Consider the following 22,601-nt stretch of genomic DNA (forward strand, 5'->3'; position numbering starts at 1 on the left):
ACAGAAAGGGAGAAGCCTCATCTCTCCCAGCTCCTTCAGGTTTGCTTAGTCTGCACGTCTGATTTCACCCCTCCCCATTTTCGGTATCACACTGGTCTCTCAAGACCCTTCTCACCTCCCTGAGCGATTTCCTTCTCACTTTATTTTTCTGGGATGTATTCTCAGAGTTGGACACCCCCACCCCCATCCAGGAGCTCTTCCTTGCGATACCTCCCAGTCTCCAGCCTCAAACTGGGGATAGAGGAGGAAGTGAGGGAGAGAACCCGAGGGATGAAAGAGAGAAAAAGAGTCAAGGCAGGGGATGATGAGAAGGATGGGAGATGGAGACGGGATGCAGGCAAAGGGGCAAGAGGAGGGCAGGGAGAGGGGGATGCGAGAAGGGAGTAGGGAGAAGCAGTGAGGAAGGGGCGACGATGAGGAGCCGGGGAGCCGGAGAAAGTTGGGAAAGTGGACGGGGAGAATTTGATGTGAAGAGGCTGGGGAGACGAGATGGAACGAAAGGAGAGAAGAGAAGGGGAGACAGGGAGAAGGGAGTGGAGAGAAAGGGAGAGGGGAGTGGAGATGGAGGCTGGGAGAAGAGAAGGGGGATAGGACAGTGGGGGAGAGGAGGGGACATCGGGGTACTAGGGGACGGAAGAGGACGACGACGAGGGGCAGAGGAGAGAGGATGTAGAGAGCGGGATGGGAGGAGAGAACGGGGAGAAGTGACCGAGAGAAGGGAAGCGGACCAGGACGTGGGACGGTGCGGCGCTGGGGCCGGATCCGGCGCCGGGGACTGGGGCCGGGAAGTCGAGGGGCGGAGGGAGGGCGGGCGCCGGGGGCGCCTGGGCGCGCAGCGCAGTGGGGGCGGGGGCGGGGGCTCTGCGGGCGGAGGGGCGGGGGCTCGGGTTACCGCGCGGAGGGCGGGGGAGGGGAGGGGAGGGGGCTCGGGCCGCGGCGGCGAATCTCGCATCCTCCGCGGGGCGGCTGTGGAGGAGGAGGCGGCGCCCCGGCGGCGGTGGACGGACCGATCGACGGCCAAGGGCGCGGGGACCGACGGCAGGCTGTCCGGAGGGGATTGCGGGCCGCAGACCGACGGACTACGATGCGCGGCCGCAGGCCCCGCGCGGGCGGGCGCTGCCCGGGGGGCTGACCGCAGCCGGACGGCGCCCCAGCACCGGGCACGGGAGCCCGCGCCGCGCGGAGGTCAGTGCCACGGCCGCCCGGCCCGTCCGACCGCGCCCGCCTGGCCCGCTGGCCTCCTGGGGCTGCGGCGGCGGCGGTGGAGCCGGGGGCTTTGTTCTGAGCCGGAGACAATGGGGGAGGGGGGGCCTGGGCCTGCGGGACGGGCGAACGTGAACGTGAGCGTGGGGGCAGGGCCGGGGTCTTTGTGTGCGTGTGTCATCGAGTGGGCTGTGTGGCGGCGCGCGTGTGCGGGGAGTAGGGTGCGGACAGGGTTGTGTGTGCCACTCCAAGTGTGCGTGCATCTTCTGAATGTGAGCCAGTGCGGGTCCCCGGGAGGCTCTATGTGCATGTGCGTGTCACTCCAAGGGGGTGTGGGTCGGGATGAGTGTGTCATGGTGAAGGAGCCCCTGTGAGGATGTGTGTGTGTGTGTGTGTGTTGCCTAGCTCTGTAAGAGCCATGTGTCAGAATGTGGAGGATGGGTGTGTGACAGAGACAAACTGAGACAGAGACAAAGAAACTGAGGGGTGGGGGGAGCAAAAAGCAGCAGAGGAGAGAGAGTAAAGTCTCAAGCAGAGGCTGGTGTTGTAAGTGGGAGCCAGTGCCTGAGCAACTCCTAGGAGTTTGTGTCCAGGATGCCTGGATCAGAATCCCGTGCAGGGGACAGAGGGAGGTCACCACAGGCCTGGGTCCCACGCGGAGGGGGCGGGGAGAGGGAGGTCTAGAAGCACAATGAATTCAGTGTGGCATGGGCTGGGCCAGCAGCCACAAGGTCATAGGCCAGAAAAATATTGTCGCTTATGTCAACTCCTCAAGTACTCACATGGGAGATAGTCACAGCCCTACTTAACCCACAGGGGACACTGTCCCAGGCCACATACCTCCTCCAGAGATGCCCTCTCAGCCATCGCACACCTCCAGGAAGCACTGTCAGACCAACACACACCCATAGTAGACTGTCAAACCTACAGGAGATGCTCTCCTGACAATAGACTCCCATGGCAAAAATATTGTAATCAGCATATCCCCAGGGGGTCGTTTTTAGGGCCAGCACATACTGTGGGAGACACTGTTACTGCCAACAACCTCTCAGGAGACACTGTCACAGCAACACACATTCAAGGGAAATGCTGTCACAGCTAGCACGTCATTTAGGTTTATACACTGACCAGAGCTGTTAGTACATAGCAGGTGTTCCTGAGGCCTTGCACTCACAGTAGGCTGTGTCACAGTCACCCTTACCACAAAGCCACTTATATAACCCCTGGGAGACAGTCATAGGTGACACACATACACTACAGGGAGAGCTTCCCAGCTGCTAAACTCTTACAGAGCACATACCCTTACTCCGTATCTATAGACTTCCCAGACTTAACCTCCAGTTCCTTGAAAGCTTTGAGACCTGAATCAGTCTTCCCCTTGCCTTCAGTGCTGCCATGTCCTAAGTGTTCCTCCCACCAGCCTTATACTTTGACCTCCTCTGCTCCTGCTCCATTCTTCCCTCTCAAGCACCACTCTGTAGAACTGTTTGATCTCTAAAATTGTAAGCTCCTGAATTCCACTCTGCCTATAGCTCCCTAGAACCTCCTAGCTTTCAGATGCCCTCATTCCCATTATGCTCTCTAACCTCATAATGACCTCCTGCCCTGACCTCTTCATTTCCTCTTTATCCACTCCTTCCTGGTTCTTTGCTCTCCTTCCAGCTCATATGCCAAGGACCATCCATTCAGCACTCCTTGGCCACCTCTGTTCCATTGTCCTTGAGCCCTCCTATCCCATAAATTCTCAACCCTACTGAGTGATTTCTCAACAACTTGGAGAAGCAATACTTAATATAAATTCATGCTTCTATAAATTCTACCACTTGGCCCTCTGTAAATAAATCATTAACTTCCGTTAATTTAAAAGCAAAGAGAGAGAGAACACAGACATACAGACAGAGATCTCCTCTATATACTGATTTTCTCCCCAAATGCCCACAAAGGCCAGGAGGCCAAAGGTGAAGCTTGGAACTCAATCCATGTCTCCCACATGAGTGTCAGGGACCCAAACTACTTGAGCCATCACCTGTTGCCTCCCATGGTGACCATTAGCAGAACCTGGAATCAGGAGCAGAACTGGAACTCAAGTCCATGTGCCTCGACATGGGATGTGGGCATCCCAAATGGCATCTTAAATGGCTAGACCAAATACCCACCCAAGATGAAAACTGTTCTGTTTTCTTCACACTCCTTATCCCATAGCCTTCACTCCGTTGTTTTCAGTAGATTAATTAATCCATCCAATTCACTTATTCAACAAATACTAAATACTCTCCTAGGCAAAATAATGTGATAAGAGCTGACATTATAAGTTGAACAAAATGGATGTGGTCCTTGCCCTCAAGGTGCCTGCAAGCCTCAGGATAAGTGTTGTAACTGCTACACTCAGCAGGGGAACCTAACCAGGGTACGGAGGTTAAGTAAGGCTGTGACTATGTCCCATGTCAGTACTTGAGCAGTTGAGGCTCTCTGGAGGAAGTGGCATTTGAGCTTAAACTCGGTGGACAAATAGAAGTCAATCAAGAAAATGAGAGGTGATACAGAATGGATGGAGACAGTTCCAAGTCAAGGGAGCAGCATGGAACACATCTAGGTGAAGGTATTGTGTATCTCAGAGATGAAGCATTCAAAGTGTGTGGCATTTATAGGACAAGGGGAGGTAGGTGGAGGCTCAGACCATGTAGGGTCTTGTAGGCCACAAGAAATGATTCATTTAAGCAGTGAAGAATGGGGAGTCACCAAATCAGTTGAAGCTGGGGAGTGATAGGATCAGACTTGTCTTAGCACTCTGATAGTGTAGAAGCTTGGAGGAGGAGCATGGAATTAGGCGCACAGTAGGCTGTTGTTGTGCAGCCTGATCTGGAGTAGTGGCAGGAGAGAGGGAGAAAGTAGAACTCAGGAGGAGCTCTTCTGACATTGGCTTCAGCAGAGCTCAGAGACAAAAGGGACATGCAACGTGGGGAGAGGAGAGGGAAGAATTAGGAGTGGACAACTTGTCCCCTCAATTTGCACTCCCTCAGCTTTCGGCCTCCTCCCTCAGATTTTTACCTGCATCCTCCTCAACCTTTTTTCTATCCTTCCTGTAATAATAAACAGTGCTCTCCTTTGTATTTAAGGCCAGTCCTCTACCTGCAATATGGCCTCCACTCCTCCACAGGGACTTCACTCTGTTGATTACTCCAGGTCTTTCCCGAGTCTGCAGTTTCTCTCCCTCTCCCATTCCTCCTGGGAGCACATAAAGATCCTCCGGCTCTCCTCTCAGTCCTTACACAGTCTAGCCCTGTACTTCAGGGCCACCTTTGTGTTCTGCATAGATTAGTAACTGTTTCCACTTCATCACTTCCCTTTACTCCTGCGCTTCCAATTAAGAGCTCTGGCAAAGTGAAAGTGACCTCTCCCCTGCCAAATCTGGGGGATTTTTCAAAGTCCTCCACTGCTTGACCTCTTAGCAGGAGCTGACATTGTTGCCCTTTCTTCCTTCTTTTGTTCTTCTTTTTTTTTAAAAAAAAAAAATATTTATTTGAAAGGCAGAGTTGTAGAGAGGCAGAGGCAGAGAGGAGTCTTCCATCCACTGGTTCACTCCTCAAATGGCCTCAATGGCTGGAGCTGAGTCAATCTGAAGCCAGGAGCCAGGATCCTCTTCTGGGTCTCCCATGTGGGTGCAGGGGCCCAAGGACTTGGGCCATATTCTACTGCTTTGCAGGTAAATCTGCAATCTGCAATGCCAACATTCCATATGGGCACTGGTTCGGGTCCCAGCTGCTCCACTTCCAGTCCAGCTCTGTGCTAATGGCCTGGGAAAAGCAGTGGAAGATGGCCTGAGTGTCTGAGTCCCTGCCACCCATGCAGGAGACCTGGAAGAAGCTCCTGGCTCCAGCCTGGCCCATAGTTGGCCGTTGGTGACATCTGGGGACTGAACCACTGAAAGGAAGATCTCTCTTTATCTCTCCCTCTCTGACTTTCAAAAATAAATAAATCTTTTTTTAAAAAATCTTTTAAAAAAAGATTTATTTATTTTATTTGAAAGAGTTACACAGAGAGAGGAGAGGCAGAGAGAGAGAGAGAGAGAGAGAGAGAGAGAGAGAGAGAGAAGTCTTCCATCTGCTGGTTCACTCCCCAGCTGGCCACAAAGGCTGGAGCTATGCCAATCCGAAGCCAGGAGCCAGGAGCCCTTCCAGGTCTCCCACATGGGTGCAGGGGCTCAAGGACTTGGGCCATCCTCCACTGCTCTCCAAGGCCATAGCAGGGAGCTGGATTGGAAGTGGAGCAGCTGGGTCCCGAACCAGTGCCCACATGGGATGCCAGCACCGCAGGTAGCAGCTTAACCCACTGTGCCACAGTGCCAGCCCAAAAAATAAATAAATCTTAAAAAAAAATCCTACACTGTTTATGGGATGAATAAACCCAGCAACTCAAAATGGCCACAATGCTGGAGCTGAGCCGATCTGAAGCCAGGACCCAGGATCCTCTTTTGGGTCTCCCATGTGAGTTCAGGGGCCCAAGGACTTGGGCCATCTTCCACTGCTTTCTCAGACCATAGCAGAGAGCTGGATCAGAAGCAGAGCAGCCAGGACTTGAACCAGCACCCATATAGGATGCCAGCACTGCAGGCAGCAGCTTTCCCCTCTACTCCACAGTGCCGTCCTCTCTCTTTTGTTCTTGTCTTTTGGTTTCTAAGCCACCATTTTATTCTGTCAACCTTCAGTGAGCAACCATGTACCAGCCACACTGCTGGGTGATGGGAATCACTGTTCCTGCCTTTAGGGAGTTTACACTTTTGGGGGTGGGTCAGAGAAAAGCAAATGAACAGATGAACACAGTATGATAGGATTTTTGCTGCTTCTGTCTGCCAGAGCTGCTCCAGACTCTATCGCAGATCACTTTGAGAGCTCCTTATGTGTCTGGGTGAGCCACCTCATTCATTTCCAGGGCTTTAATGATCATCTGCAGGGTCGAGGAGTATTACTTTTCAGCTCCAGGCCTGCATACTGGCTCCCTGCTAGATCTTTGCTGTATAGCTCCCAGGCCCCTTACCATCCTCAAAGCTGAACTCATCATTCCTTCCTTCCCTAAATGAGCATTCCCACTCAGTTTGCAAGCTAGAAACTCAGAAATTAACTAGGAACTTCTCCCTTCTCCACATGTCCCATCATTCAGACAATCCTTGGAAACCACTGATTTCCACCTCCTCTCCAGCAGTCTTGGATATCCCTTCCCCTTTCTCCCGCCACCTCTGCTGGTGCTTCACCTCACCCTCTCTTCATACAAATGTTTGCATGAGCTTCTTAACTTGTTTCCCTGCACTTCTCGTCTTTTCTCTCCCAATCCTTTCTTCTCATTGCAGCAAGAAAGACCTTCCTAGCTATGTCACTCTCTGCTCGGCATCCTTCAGTGTCTTTCCATTTCCCTTGAACAAAATCCCTACTGGCTAAGGAGGCTTGTGACTATGTGTTCTGACTCTCCCCAGCCTCTTCAGCCTCAGGGCTGGTCCTGTTTCCTTAGTCCCCTCACAGCTGGAGTTCCAGCCATAGTGAATTCCTTCTAGTTCCCCAAAGACATTGCATTCTTCCATGTTCCTGGCCCTTTGCACATACTGCTCTCTATCTGAAAGGCCCTTCACCCCCTTCCTTTCCTGGCTAATCCCTTCTCATCCTCAGATCTGCTCTCAAACTCTGCTTTCCTAACTCCACCAGGCAGGCTTGAGCTCCTTCTGTTTCTCTGTTGCTTGCCTCTTCCTTGTTCAGTCTCCCCAACAATGCTAGCACCTGGCAAAGTTGCGTATTGTTCATCTTTTGACCTGAGGTGCTTGACACAGGTGCTTGGCAGTGAACAAAGGAATGAATACATGAGGCCCCTCACAGAACATCTCTCCCTTGGTCTCAGCTGTCCACATTCTTGAGAAGTTTTCACAGAATTCATTTACCTCACTGGAGACATTGCCACTCCTTTGCCCTATAACTTACTTTTCCTCACCACATGCTCTTCCTCCTCTCCCCCTTTCACCTGGCCTTCTCATTTTCCAGATCTTCTTCCTCAACCCTCTCCTCGGTGTACTAAAGGACCATCCAAAGTTTACAGATGCAAGTCCGTTGGACATGTGTCTATTGGGGTTCCTGGAAGGAATGGAAGATGCAGAAGCTGTGATCTGCCTTCAGGCCTCCAGACACTACAGTGCCTCGCCATGCCCTCCATTCCTCAACTTCTCCCCTGGAGGTGCCCTAAGCTACTCCTTCACCCCATCACTTGGAACCCTGGCATCCCTGTCCCTGCTCCCCCATCTTAGGGTCCCTGATTCTTGCCTCTTCCTTCAGCTCCAGTGTCCACGCTTCCTGGGTAACCCTCTAACAACAAGGCATTTTCAACCACTGCCAGTCAGAGGGCTTCCTGGTTCCCTGTGTCGGCTGGTGAGGGCATCATCTCAAGGGGTCTACTGGAGCCCTCAAGCCTCAGCCATGCTGCCCCTCTCTGCTCCTGTAAATCACAACTGCCCTGTTTTACTTGCTAAGCTGCTTGAAGAAGCTTGCTATCCCTCAGAGCCTAGGACACACCTCCCATAAGATTGATGAGAAGGAAGACCAGAGGGGAGAGAGAAGAAAGTGAAGAGGGCTAACCACACCTTAAACCTTCCAGCCACACCATTTATGACCTGAGTGGCTGAGCTTCTCTGAGCTCACCAGGTGAAAATGAGGATAACAGTATCTCCTTAAAACAGAAAGACAGTTATCAAGAGTTCAGCCAATCACTTAATTTTACTTCTAACCACTCAGTCCTTCAAGCAGCCCTTCAACCTCCCCCTTCCCAGAATGTCTTCCCTCTTGACATCTCTGGGTTGCTACACCTGTCAGCTTTTCTGTCAGTTCCAGCCTCACTGGCCTCCTCTGCATCCAGGACTCCAGGTCAAACTGTGACTGCCCATCCCCATCCAGCTCCTTTGCCTGCCCTGTCTATTCTTGTCCAGGTCTCCCTACCCATGCACTCCGTGAAGACGGGAACTTGATCTGTCGAGCCCTTACTCTGTCTCCAGTGTTTACTATGTCATCTGGCACTTGGCAGATCTTCAACAGTTAGTTGTTGAATTAATCTATCAGTGAATCACATACATATCTTGCCCTGGACTCTCCCCTTCACACGTCTCCTGGAGGCCTCTAAGCATCCCCGTCTCTCGCCATCTTGCCCTGTGTTCACTTGACCCTCAACCTAGACTGGGAATTGCCTCAGCCTTGCTCTCCTCCTCCTCTAACCCACTCCGTGCACACTGCCAGATTTAGTCTCCTAACGTAGAAAAACTTCGATCATTCTCCTTCCCTATTCTCTGACCATTTAGCTGGGCATTTCAGTGTCGTACCAGAGAAGCAGTGTGGTCCAACAGAAAGGATTAGCTTTGTAGTCTGCTTGAACTCCGTTCCAGATGTCTCTGCTTCCTTCTGTAAGCTGCATTCTCCTCATCTGTGAAATGACACTATTCCAGGCTCTGTGTGTGTGTGTGAGTGTGTGTGTGTGTGTCTGAGAGAGAGAGAGAGAGAGAGAGAGAGAGAGAGAAGCTAACATTTATTGTACCATCTCTATGGGCCAGACACTGTGGTAAGTTTTTTGTGAGCACTATTTCATTTAACTCCTGTGCCAACCACTTAAGGTATCCACTTTTTTTTTTTTTTTCACATTACTGCAGAAGAAACCAAACTAAGGCTTAGAAACATTAGATAACTTTGCCCAGAGTTATGCTGTCAATGGTAGGGTCAGGATTTGAACTGCTGTCTGACTCCAGAGCCCATCATCTTAACCACTAGGATAATAACCCATGCTTGCATGCTTATAAAAACTTACTGTGTGCCAGATACTGTTCCAGCTACTGAATACACTGTAGTGAGTATTATTATTGTCCCTATTTTGTAAATGAGGAAATGGAAGCACTGAAAAGTTAAGTGGCTTGCCTAAAGTCACACAGCTAGGACGTGTGAAGCTGTAAATACAGCCCAGGGTTCAGCCCCGGATCCCTGTCTTAACCACTCTCTTGTCCCACCTCAATACAACATGTGAGGGTCTTCAAAAGGTTCATGGAAAATGTGTATTATGAAAAAACTATGCACAAATATCATTTTTGCACCAAAATAAATGTATATTTAGTTCCATTTTTCCCACAAATTTTATGAAGTACCCTTATTGTGTCCCTGTTCTTGTGGGTGTGTAACCATGTATTGAATGAATCTAGGCTGATGGCTGGTCTATGGCTGTCTATTTGTAGATGCCTTCTTTCTCATTTCCCTGCAGGGAGCTTGCCCCCTTATCATGATTCTTTCCAAGGTCACGAGTGACCTCCTTACTGCTAAGTTTAATGGCCTGTTCCTAACTCACTTAAACGCTCAGCAGCACTAGACACTACCCACCCCTCCCTGCTTTCTGAAACGCTCCAGCCCTTCACTTCTGTGACACTGACTCCAGGGAGAACAAAGGTCTTCTCAGCTGCCCTTATCTGTGGTCTCCCCAGGGTTCTGTCTGAGACTTTCCACTCTCCACATCCCATCTGATGGGAGTCTCCACATTTATGGCTTTCAGTTACCCCAAGATATGTCTGATCCCACATCTCCAATCCAGGCATCTCTTCTAAGCACCAGACCTGCAAGTCCAAGTATGCCCGGGACATGTCCACATGGGGATCCCAACAGGCACCCAGAAAGTAGTTTCTCTTCTGCAGTATCCTGATGGCAGCACTTCAGTGGTTAGGCCAGAACCCTGGGTGAGCAGTCTAGAGCCCTTCTCCTCCCTCACTCTTGCTGTGCAGTCTGTGGCCAAGTCACGTCAACTTTACCTCCTCACCTCCTTCTTACCGATGTCTGCTCAGCCCCACCGCTCCTAACCTGGAATATTACAGAGGCCTCACACCTGGTCCCTCCTCCCACAGGTTCTCTTCCTACTTCAAGCCTCCACTGTCCTGGTAGGACTCTCTCCTGTTGGTCTATTTCCCTGATTCTGTCAACATGGAGTGTGTAGACCTGGAATCAAATTAAGACTATGTTAGTTCAGGAAAATTGTTTCACTCTGAGCCTCAATTTCCTCATTGGAAAATGGAAGCTGGGATTCTTTCCTCACAGGATGATTAAATGAGATACTGTCTGAATTGCCTGGCATGGGGCCCAGCATACTGTAAAAGCTCAGAAAATGTGAGTTCTCTCTGCCTCTTCTGCTCAGCCTCTCCCAAGAGAGTCCTCCTTGGGAGGGACAGAGCCAGGCCAGGAGCACAACCTCTGACTTGTCTCCGGGACACCCAGGGCAGCTAATTTTTCAGCTTTCTCCTCCTCCTGCCCTCACCCTCTCCCCTTCCTCCAGCCTGGCCCCTGCCTCTCCTGTCTCCCTACCCCCATCTCTCCAGGCCTGGCTGTGCTGTTTGCACTCACCTCCAGCCACTTCCCTACTTCCTCCTGGAGCACAGCCTTGCCCTGTGATCCCCCCAGTCCTCCCTCCAGCCCACCCCTCTGTCGGCTCCCACACTGCTCCTTGGCTCTCAGGTACTGCAGACACACAGCTCTGCCACACAGTTTCATTTGCCTTCATTCTTGCTCTGGGTCATCCCCCAGCTCCCCCAGCCCCACACCCGCCACCGGGCCAGAATTCAAGGCTCTCTTCCTCTTTCCCTTAAGCCTGGCTCTGTTTCCCCACCTCGCTTTGCTCACAGAGCCTCCTTTTCTTCCTCCACTTCTAGCCAGTCTGCCTTTCGTAGCCCCCCTCCTCACCCCGTTGTCTTTCTGGTCCCTGCCCCTCGCTGGCCCTGGGACAGGAAGTGGAGGGAGGAGGCCTAGGCGGTGCCAGCTCCCCCAGTCTGCTTCCCCTTCTGTACCTCGGGCCACTCCTCTACTTCCTCCTGAAGCACCCCCTCCCCTGTGGTCCCCCGTCCTCCCCGCAACCCACCTCTCTTTCCTTTCCCATGTTCCCCCTTGCTCCCAGGCCCTGTAGACAAACGGGCTGGGGGTGTGAGGGGGACTCTGTTAGGGAGGGGGAACTGACATCACGTTTCAGGCCCCAATGAACAGGCTTGCCCCTCCCCCTCTTAATGAGAACCAGCTGTGGTTCCAGAGGCCCAGATGTGGGGAGAGCCGGATAGAGTCAGAGGACCAAGTAACAGGACAGCAGGGGGTGGAGGGCTGGGGGCTGGACAGAGTGAGGGCATGTAGCAAGGCAGAACTGGGTGGCAGAAGAGATGTGGCAGCTCTGGGTAGGAGGCAGCATAGATCTGGGAAAGAGACAAGATGGATGGGGCAGGCAGGATCTGGGGGAAGTAATGGGACAGACCTGGAGAGGGAAGAGACAAGAATGGGGAGGAGGAGCAGGTTTTAAGGAAGAGACAGTGAGAAATACTGGACAGATGGGAGGAGATGGTGCTGAGAAGAGAGCTGGAGAGAGGATGAGACAGTCTCGGGAGAGAGTCTGGAGTTCGGGTTTGGAACTGGAAGCCTTGGAGCAGGAAGTGATGAGGCATAGTCCAGACAGAGGCTCTAGGGACCTGGAGGTCACAGCTGCAGCCGCAGAGCTGACCACGAGTGCCCCGGCAGCATGTGTGAGAGCGTGCCTGCGCGTGGGTGGGTCTGCAAGTGTGTGCGCGCGTGCCTGCCTTGTTGGTCTCTGCATACTTGACAGGGGGCCTGTCTGAGGGCATGGAAGGGTGTGTGTGTGTGTTTGTGGGGGGAGGAATAACTGAGACTGTGAATGTGCCTGTCTGTGTAAAGTCCATGGGAAAGAGTTTCAGTGTGGGTGTTGTTTCTGAGTGTGCATGCCTGCATATATGTGAGGGGTGGGTTCCATGTGAGTGAATATGTGCTGTGTGTGTTAGAAAATCGCTTCCATATGCGAGAAGGGGTGTCCCTGTAATGTGCAGTGGCTATCTATATGTTACAGCAAGCCTCTGTGCATCCATGTGTATACAGGTGTGTGTTGTGTTCCTGTCTGTGTGAGAATTCACCTGTGTGGATCTCTCATCCATGTGTCTAGCAGTGTGAGAGAATGTGCCAGCCTGTATTTGGGTCTATGACTTTGTGAGTGTGCACTTGTGAGTGTCCACTGTGTAAGTGTGCTGTGTGAGTCCGTAGTGGACAGAGACCCAAGCTGGATAATGAGGGGTCTACACAGGTTGAGGGAAGGGGCTGCTTTTACACAGAACATTTGCCTGAACCTGAATCCCTGCTCTTCAAAGCGGATCATTCACCTGGGTTTTATCTCATAGCATTCATACATCTTTTCATTCAGAAAGGTTATTGATCATGTACTATTCACCCTGCTCCTTACTACACATAAAGAATAGCCAGTTGTCTTGGTGGGGAGACAATTTTAGCACAGAGTGTGATAAGCGCATTCACCTCATTGTTATCTTCTCTCTGGCAAACCATTGCTGCTTTCTCTCCACTGACTGCTTAAAGGAATATGACCAGCCTCAACCCTTGATGAGTCGCTGATCTGGGCCCCAGAATCATCCCTATACACTCATGCTCCCTTCTCTTTGAGTCGTCCTGACCTCCCTGTTCTGACTTCCTCAACCAGTTATTCCATATGGAACCTCCACAGCCTCCACTGGGCCCGGGAGCTGGGGTGCTTAGAGCCCAGAATTCTAAAGTTAAGATGAAGGCACAGAAGGAGTCCCACAGGGGATGGAATTGGGAAATTAAGGAAAGAGTCTTTCAGATACTCAGCTCTGTGCTCCTTGCTTACAGTCTCCCAATTCTCACAAAATTCCACAGGGTAGATGTCACCATGGCCACTTTACAGATTCGGAAAATAACACTCAGACTGGACTTAAAAACAGACCGAATTCCAAAGCACCTGGTCTTTTTATTGCCTTACACAGATGGGAGAGATAGGGGTTGGAAGTGTAAGTAAGGGGTGAGGTCAGAAGCCCATCTGCTTTAGGAGGACAAGAAGTCCTAGAGCAGAGCAAGTCAGAGAAGATCAAAGACATAGGTCTGTAGCCACAAGACTGACCACAGTGGCTTCAGACCACTACGAGTGTGCTGATGTGGAAGCATCAGCCCTGTCCATTTGTTCGGCATTGATTGCTTGCTATTATGATGCCTCTACTAAATGCAGGAGAATCATAGTAAGACGTGTCCCTGTCCCCCAGGAGCCTCCAATCCAGTTCACAGGTAGACACACAAACAAATCAGGGCTTCTCTGCAACTTAGTATCAGCCCTTAGTATCAGTGTGTGCCAAACACAGCAGGAACCCAGGGGAGAATACAGTAGACCCTGCATAGGGCAGGGGATGATGATATAAGAGCAGAATCCACGGAAGACAGGAAGTTTGAACTGGATCTTGAAGTCTGAGTGGAAGATGGTCATGAGAAGAGAATTTTTAGAAGATATCTCAGGACATGAGAATGTCACATAGAAGGCAAGTAGTTGGGAGGGGGCGAGGTAATAGTTTTACTGTTGGACTATAAGGTGTGGTGGGAGAAGGTAGTCATGGAGGACACTGGAGAGGTTTGGCAAAGCTCAGACTGCAAAAACACATAAAGGAGGTTGGACTTGATCTTTTTAATTTTTTTACATTTTAAAGATTCATCTTTTTTATCTTTTTTAAAAAGATTATTTTTTATTTAATTTAAAGGCAGAGTTACAGAGACAGGAGGAGAGACAGCGAGAGAAAGATCTTCCATCCGCTGGTTCAGTTCCCAAATCACCACAACAGCCAGGGCTGGGCCAGGCCAAAGCCAGGAGCCAGGAGCTTCTTCTGGATCTCCCACATGGATGCAGGGGCCCAAGCACCTGGGCCACGCTCTGCTGCCTTTCCAGGCACATTAGCAAGGAGCTGGGTGGGAAGTGAAGCAGCCAGGTCTCGGGCCAGCACCCATAAGGGATGTTGCTGTCACAGGCAGAGGCCTAACCTACACCTCCACAAGGCTGGCCCTGTTGGACTTTTATCTTAAGTCAGAAGTTCTGTAGCTAATCTCCATGAAATCCTTGGAGCTGCAGGCATAAGTCTGCACATATGTATTACCTATATGTGTGTGTGTGTGTGTGTGTATGCATGCACAGCAGGGTAACAGCTTTCTGTTGTCACTACTAGGGAAACAGTACAAGCCTTTTACCAGGAGTAGTTTGGTTAGAGTTGTGTGGCTCTCTCCAGTCAAGTTAGATAGATTAGAGTACCCAAGCTCAGAGGCAGAGACCAGTAAGGAACTACTGCAAGAAGAGGAAGGAGAGATGACGGTGCTTAGACTGGGAAAGCAGTAATGCAGAAAGCAAGGAAAGAACAACCTGGAACTATATCTAGTTGAAACAGTCATGTTTTTGATGACTGGAAATCAGGACATAAGAAAAGCAAGAAAGCAAAGAGAACTTCTGGATTTCTGGCTTGGACACTGGGATGGATGGTGGCACTATTCACACAGGAAAGGGAATGGCGAGGAAAATCAGTTTGAGGTGATGCTCGGGGGAGTCTAACAGATGGCTGGACATACATCCAGAGCTCTCCAGAGCTGAATATGAGGGTTGGAAGGTCAGCGGCAAACAGATGATACGTTTTAAAAAAAAAAAAAAAAACTCATTTGCTACACTTGAGACAAAGGCATGGGAGTGGAAAAGAACACCTAGGCACACAAAAGATGCAACCCAAGACTGAGCTCTGGAGAACACCAATTGTGAAGAATGGGCAGAAGAACTTGCAAAGGAATTGAGGAAGGGACGACAGGGAAGCTTGATGGGAGCAGGAGAAGGGGTGAGGGGGACGTGTGGGTGGGGCAGTCATAGCACAAAGCCAAGAGGAATTGGCTTCGAGGAGCCAGTATAAGTGGTTCAGTGGTCCAGAATGCGTCAGTAGGATGAAGGTTTAAAAGTGTAGCTGGATGTGGAACATGGAGATGATGGGAAGCTTAGAGGGAGCAATGTAAGAGAGGAAGCCTCACAGCCTAGAGGGAGGAGGGTATGAGAAGTGTGACATGGAGATGAAACAGCTCAGGGACTGGTAGCTTCTGAATGTTCCTCTTCCCTCCTGCAACAGCTAATGAAATGTCATTTCAATGTAGAGATGTCGTGCTGTATTGTTTAGAGAATAATGACAAGAAAAAGAAGCTGGTGCATGTTCAGTACAAATGCAAATTCCTTTTACCAATATTTTCGATATACAATTGGTTGAATTGATAGAGGCAGAACCCGGGGGAGGGGGCTGGTTGTACAAATATGACTCCAGGCAAGATTATCAGGTTATTGATGCTGGAAAGTGGGTATGATTACATGGTTATTGAGGCTGGATGAGAAGAAAATGAGAAAGGACTGGCCATATTTTTTAAGTCCAGAGATAGAAGGAAGGGAATATATCAATATTCAAGCCTGAATAATAGGAAGCAGAAAACTCTGCAGAGAGAGAGTGCTCAGGGTGCGATGGGAGCCTGCTAGGGGAAAGACAAGAGGGAGCCTTGAAGAGCCCTGAAGCAGAGATCCCTGGGGCTGAGACGGGTGTGTGAGGCAGCACGAGGGCTGGGCTAGGGTTGGAGGACTGAGCATTTCTGAGTTTTGATGTGGCCTCCATCCTCGTGTGGGCTGTTGATCGCTTCCCTGGCATGATCATTTCCCATCTCCTTTTCTCGCAGGTCAGACAACCTGAGTTAGAACCAAGGCCCAGTTTGAACGTGATCCAAAACCTGACGTCAAGTTGGGCCCAGAGCCTGATCTGGAGCTGGAGCCCCAGCCACAGCTGGGCAGTTCCTACCATGCAGAAGGAGCCAGGCATTGTGCCTTCCTGGCCTGGCATGAAGAGCCCCAACCTCTTGCTCCTGCTACCACTGCTGCTGCTGCTCCTGGGGGCCTGGGTGCCAGGTGCCCAGGGTCAGGCAGGAAGCCTGGACCTGCAGATCGATGAGGAACAGCCAGCTGGCACACTGATTGGGGACATTAGTGCAGGACTTCCGGCAGGCACAGCAGCACCTCCCATGTACTTCATCTCTGCCCAGGAGGGCAGTGGCGTGGGCACAGACCTAGCCATTGATGAACACAGTGGGGTCGTCCGTACAGCCCGTGTGTTGGACCGTGAGCGGCGGGACCGTTACCGCTTCACTGCAGTCACTCCTGACGGTGCCACCGTGGAAGTTACAGTGCGCGTGGCTGACATCAATGACCATGCTCCAGCCTTCCCGCAGGCTCGGGCTACCCTGCAGATACCTGAGCATACAGCTTTTGGCACCCGCTATCCACTGGAGCCTGCTCGTGATGCAGATGCTGGCCACCTTGGAACCCAGGGCTATGCACTATCCGGGGATGGAGCTGGAGAGACCTTCCGGCTGGAGACACGCCCCGGTCCAGATGGGGCTCCAGTGCCTGAACTGGTAATTACTGGGGAGCTGGACCGGGAGAACCATTCACACTACATGCTGCAGCTGGAGGCCTACGATGGTGGTTCACCCCCGCGGAGAGCCCAAGCCCTGCTGGACGTGACACTGCTAGACATCAATGACCATGCCCCAGCTTTCAATCAGAGCCGCTACCATGCTGTGGTGTCTGAGAGCCTGGCCCCCGGGAGTCCTGTCTTACAGGTGTTTGCCTCTGATGCTGATGCCGGCGCCAATGGGGCTGTCACTTACGAAATCAACCGGAGACAGAGTGAGGGTGATGGGCCCTTCTCCATTGACGCACACACGGGGCTGTTGCGGTTGGAGCGGCCACTGGACTTTGAGCAACGGCGGGTCCATGAACTGGTGGTACAGGCACGGGATGGTGGGGCTCACCCTGAGCTGGGCTCAGCCTTTGTGACTGTGCACGTGCGAGATGCCAATGACAATCAGCCTTCCATGACTGTCATCTTCCTAAGTGCAGATGGCTCCCCCCGAGTGTCTGAGGCTGCCCCGCCTGGGCAGCTGGTGGCTCGAATATCTGTGTCCGACCCAGATGATGGTGACTTTGCCCACGTCAATGTGTCCCTGGAAGGTGGAGAGGGCCACTTTGCCCTAAGCACCCAAGACAGCGTCATCTACCTTGTGTGTGTAGCTCGACGGCTGGACCGGGAGGAAAGGGATGCCTACAACCTGCGGGTTACAGCCACAGACTCAGGCTCACCCCCACTGCGGGCAGAGGCTGCCTTTGTGCTGCATGTCACTGATGTCAATGACAATGCCCCTGTCTTTGACCACCAGCTCTACCGGCCTGAGCCCCTGCCTGAGGTTGCACTGCCTGGCAGCTTCGTGGTGCGGGTGACAGCACAGGATCCTGACCAAGGCACCAATGGTCAGGTCACCTATAGCCTGGCCCCTGGTGCTCATACCCGTTGGTTCTCCATCGACCCCACCTCAGGCATCATCACCACGGCTGCCTCGCTGGACTATGAGTTGGAACCTCAGCCACAGCTGATTGTGGTGGCCACGGATGGGGGCCTGCCCCCTTTAGCCTCCTCTGCCACAGTTAGTGTGGCCCTGCAAGATGTGAATGATAATGAGCCCCAGTTCCAGAAGACTTTCTACAACGCCTCACTGCCTGAGGGTACCCAGCCTGGAACCTGCTTCCTGCAGGTAGGTAGCCCTCCACATACACACACAGCAGGTAGTGTGGTGGGCAGGGTTGGGACAGGGCCGAAGGAGACCTCAGAACAGGTGCCAAGCCTGTGGGTGCATCTCCTCATGTGGCTATGCCATGGAGTTTGAGCTCCAGAGTCTGTGTGGAGGGTGAGGGTTAAGGAGAAGATGAGAAAGCAGGGTGAAAGGGCTGAGGCAGGTAATCGTAGAAGTCGGGGGAACTAAGAATAGATGTAGAGGAGAAGTGTCTAGCAGTGTCAGGAAGTAAAGGAGACTCTACAGTCTCAAAGCTGTTCTACAAGACAGGTATGTGGACTTTTCAGACCCACTCCGCTCGTCTTCCCCAAGAGAAATCCCTGCATTTAGGGAGTCCTCCATGCCTAGTCCAGTGCAGGCCGTGCTGGAAGAAATCCCTGTGTCTGCCCCTGCAGCAGAGCCTTGGTGGGACACCTAGTGTCAGGCAAGAGGACAGGAGATAACGAGCGCTATCCAATGAGATCCTGATGTGCACAGCAGGAAGACCTCTCAAAGGAGGAGGCAGGAGCTGAAGGGAACACAGACTGGCCACAAATCAGACTCGGAAGAGGTGAAAGCAGAGAGGCAGTCTGAGGACAGACTGCAGAAGTCCCTGGGCACCACACTGTGAGGGCTGAAGGCTTTCCTTGGAAAGCAAAGGAGGTCACTGAACTTGTTTGAGCTGCGAAAGGATTGATCAGATTTTTAGATCAGCTAACTAGGCTTTAAGGGTAAAGGATGGATTGGATCAGTAGGTGAGTGATAGATCATTCCTTTATTCATAGGTTCAAGGATTTACTTATCCACTGTAAGCCTGGAGCTATGCTTGGCCCAGAGAACAAAGAAAGGAGAGAGTCCTGTTCCCAGGCAGCTCCTAGATCAGGAGATGGGCCATTAACTAGTGCTGCACAGGAGGTATGCAAAGTGTTGGGGAAGCTCAGAGGACGGACCTTGAAGACCTAGTAAGACTTTGCCAAATGGTGAATACAGGGTTTGTGGATGAAGACTCCAGGCCTATAAAGAAGCTGCTAAATATATACCAGGATGACCTGATGTGTTCAAGAGCGGCATTGTTCAGGTTGGCCTCAGCTGTACTGATGAGAAGGAGCTGGGGGGAGACAAGGTAGTAGACATGGAGCAGGTCACATGTTTTGACTTTATCTTAAAAATTATAGGGAGTCAATGCCAATGAGGGGCTCTAAAAAAATCTGTTTTGTCTTTTGTCTGCACTATAGAGTATGGCTGCAGGAGAGACACTGCAGGCAGGGAGGCCTCTTAAGAGACTGGTGATTTCAGTCCTATGTCTCCAAAGTCTACCAGATCCCTCAGTCTCTCCTCAGCTGCCTCTTGACCTGGACTTCCAGACCAGTATTTGGGCCTGGCTGACCCCTTGTCTTCCAGCCAGTCTCTGGATGTTGCCTGTCTGGTGCTATCCAGCCCCCAGCACCCACTCTCCCATGTGTTCATGCTTCCTCTTGGCCAGGGCTAGTTGATTACTGCTGCCAAATTTCTTCCCTCCTCAGTTGATCCTGAAGTAAGAGAGCAAGTTTCCAGGTGGTGTCCTGGAGTTTTTATTATTAGCAACCATGGAGAAGCAGGGGTAAAAAATGACCACTGGGGCTTCAAAACTATCACAAAGTCTTAACATTTGACTTACTTACCGTGTAAATAAATATATTTATTGAATTTGCACCACGTGCCAGTCACTATGTTAGATTTTCAGAATACAGAAACGAACGAGTCACCATCCCTTCTCCTATCTTCTGGCGTCCAGAGGGGAGATTTGTGTGCAAAGAAATAGTTTTATTACAATGAGAAAACTCCCATACTAAATATATAATAAGTATTGCATATGTATAAAATATGTATTTTATATATAGTATGTATACATATAAATACACACATATAAAAATACAGATAGACAGACTGTATGTTTTCCTGGAGAACAGGACTCTTGATTTGAGACTTCAGGAATGAGCAGTTTATAACAGAACCGGATGGGTGGAGGGTTTCACACAGATGATATGCATAGAGAAGTGGGAAAGCCTGACCAGCTCAAGGGCCTGCAAGTGGCTCAGTATCTCCGGAGTCTGGAGATGTGTGAGATGGAAGAGTGAGTGAGTGATGAGATATGCAAGTAGGCCAGATAGTGAGAAGCTGAAACAAGGAGTTCAGGATTTTTAAGACATCAAAATATCTTTGAGTATAGGAGTAATGTGGATAAATTTTTTTTTCTAAGATTGTAGTCAATATAGAGCAGTAGTTCACAGTTTTGGTCCCCTAGCAGGGACATTTTGATAATGTCTAGAGTCATTTTGATGGTCACAACAAGTGGAATGCTACTGGCCTCTAGTGAGTAGAAGCTAGCGATGCTGCTAACCATCCTAAAAAGCACAGGAAACCCCCACAATAAAGAATTTTCTGCCCCAAAATGTTAGTAATACAAGATCAAGAAACTGATGAGAGAATATATTGGAGGGTCAGATCCCTTTATAGGGACTTACAGTAATCCAGCGGAGAGACGAGTCGGGACAGTGATAATGGCAATAGAGAGGACAAACAGGGTTTATTTAGTCCTTAGCTGATTGATATACCAGGCAAGAAAAAGGGAAGAACTGATTTCTGGCTTGAGCAGCTGTGTGGATGGAAGAGTCATTAGAGCAGATTTGGAATGCTCACGAGTTTAGTTTGGGACAGGTTGTATTTAAGGTGCCGGCAGGACATCCAAGTGGAGATGTTGAGCAGGCATCTGGATATACAAGTTTGGCGCTCTGAGGAGTGGTCCAGGATGAAAGTACAGATGATGACTAAAGCCATGGAAGTAAAAAAGAAGGCCCTGGGAGAGCATGTAGAGAGAGGAGAGTCAAAGATTGGCTTCAGGAAACAATGGTGAGTAAGAACAGGCAGAGTAAGGGGATGCGGAGGAAGACTGAAAGGTGGAGAGGCAGCGTGAGGAGAGGCAGAGAGAGTGGTGTCAAGTCAAAGCCGGAGGTACCTGGGATGGAGGTTGGGATGGGCCAATGCAGTTAGAGCTCACAGAGTTGTTCTTCCTTTGTTCCTTGAACCAGTGCATCTGATGAGAGCAAGGAATAAAGTGGGGGCCAGAGGAGAGGAGTGAAATTTATTGTAGTTTGGGGGTAACATGGGAGATGGAGCTGACCAAGGTTGAACTAAGAAGCTGAGCTGGGAACATGCTGAAAATGGATACTGTGTATTTGCAGTGAAACCTCTGAGCAGGGGCCATACAGGCCAGGAAATTCACTTCTGCCTTGGTCACTTCCAGTCAATAGCTAGCCCCCATACCTTTTGGGGTCACTTCCTGACAACTTCCCCCCACCACTGTTTATTGCTTTCTTCCTGCCGCGAGTCAGAGGGCAGAGGTCTTTAGCAGCTTCTGCAGATGGTGCTGCAGTGGTGTTGCTGCCCGCCGGGATTGATGTAGGGGGAAGTCTGTCTCCTGGGATATCTGGGCTCCCAGCCACCAAAAAGAGTTGGAGCAGGAGCTGTTTCCAGGGTTCAGCTGTAGCAGGGTCTTAGTGTCTCTCAGGAGGGTAAACAATGGCACAGATCACTCCTGTCAAGGGCCTGGGCAACACTCAGAAGTCTTTGGCCAGCTTTCTCTGTGAGCACATTTTCTGGCTGAGAAAGGGCACTGTCTAGCTTCCTCTTGCAGTGTATCATGACCCCAAGGTCTTTCTATACACAAAGAGCACTTTGTCACAGGCTGTAGCAGTGAGCACCAGCTAACCCACTATTGAGGGTCCAATGTGCACCCTATGTATTAAACTTAGTATGAAAGAAGGTTTTGTTACAAAACAGGGCAATCAGAATGTCTGTTTACTCAGTGAACAAATATACACTGAGCACTTACTGTGTACCTGGCTCTGTCTTAGGCTGAAGATGCATGAGCCACATCCATACACCCATACAGAAGACCCTATAGCAATCAGACCCTGTTATTAATCAGGTCCATCTCTGTAATGATCAGATTTAATGAAGGCCAGATATGTAATATTGGCCTCAAGCATTCTGTCGGGCAGGTCTCTGCCTGGGCTGGTTATGGGAATTGGTAAGGGCACCAGATCACTTCTGACACCAGATATGGGGGAAGGCGTTCCCCACTCACCAAGCAAGCAGTCGGTTCTACAGTGGACACAAAGAGTCCTCTAATTTAAGAGAATTCTGACACCGCCTACCCAAGACTGCCCCTCCCCACCCTTTAGATGCAAGACGCAAGCCCCGCAACATTCTGCCTGTGCTTCTGAACCACTGGCTATCGGGGTTCCCACAACTCCCTCGTTAGGGTCAGTTAATTTCTCTGAGCAGTTCACAGAACTTGGGGAAACACCTGTGCCAGCCTGATCGTGTATGAGATGGAGAGGTACACAGGGCAAGGGAGGGGGAGGGGCGCCGAGCTTCCCTGCCCTCTCCAGAAGGCTACCCTCCAGGAACACTGCATGTTCACCTGTCCAGAAACTCTCCAACCCTGTCCTGTGGGGGCTTTCCAGTGACTTCATTGTGTCGGCACGATGGCTATAGACTGGGTGGGGAAACCCAGCAAGGACTGTCTGCTCAGATTCTTCAGCATTCCTTCCTCATTGGTATGTGGCTGGATCCCTCTGGAATGAGGAGGGTTTTAGGGCCTACTGCTGGACAAGGATAGGTCAGAGAATGTCTTTATAGTCAGCCAGAGGCCAGGAAAGATTAAAGTTTCTATGACCCACCTTAGGGAAGACAAATTCTAGTTTATAGTGCCTGCCTTGGGAAGGGAAGTTATTATAAGCCAAGAACTGTAGATGAAAACATATATATATTATATATAATAGCTTATCTCTAAAAGTTATTTAAAGCCCTAAAAATCTGTATTCGTCACTCTTACAGTCATTCATAAAACATGTTCAG

General features: G+C 50.8%; 1 protein-coding gene across 1 annotated transcript in view; it reads left to right on the forward strand.

The window, feature by feature from the left end:
* The first annotated feature begins 923 nt into the window (after positions 1 to 923).
* Positions 924 to 22,601, forward strand: part of DCHS1 (dachsous cadherin-related 1) — a 35,357-nt gene continuing 13,679 nt past the window's right edge. The window contains exons 1-2 of the mRNA XM_051851319.3: positions 924 to 1,185; positions 15,774 to 17,681. Coding sequence (XP_051707279.1) covers positions 15,894 to 17,681 — 1,788 coding nt within the window. The 5' untranslated portion in view covers positions 924 to 1,185; positions 15,774 to 15,893. The remainder of the gene's footprint in view (positions 1,186 to 15,773; positions 17,682 to 22,601) is intronic.

Source organism: Oryctolagus cuniculus, chromosome 1, assembly GCF_051225735.1.
Source record: "Oryctolagus cuniculus isolate XC-2025 breed Fujian yellow rabbit chromosome 1, ASM5122573v1, whole genome shotgun sequence".
Lineage (NCBI taxonomy): Eukaryota > Metazoa > Chordata > Mammalia > Lagomorpha > Leporidae > Oryctolagus > Oryctolagus cuniculus.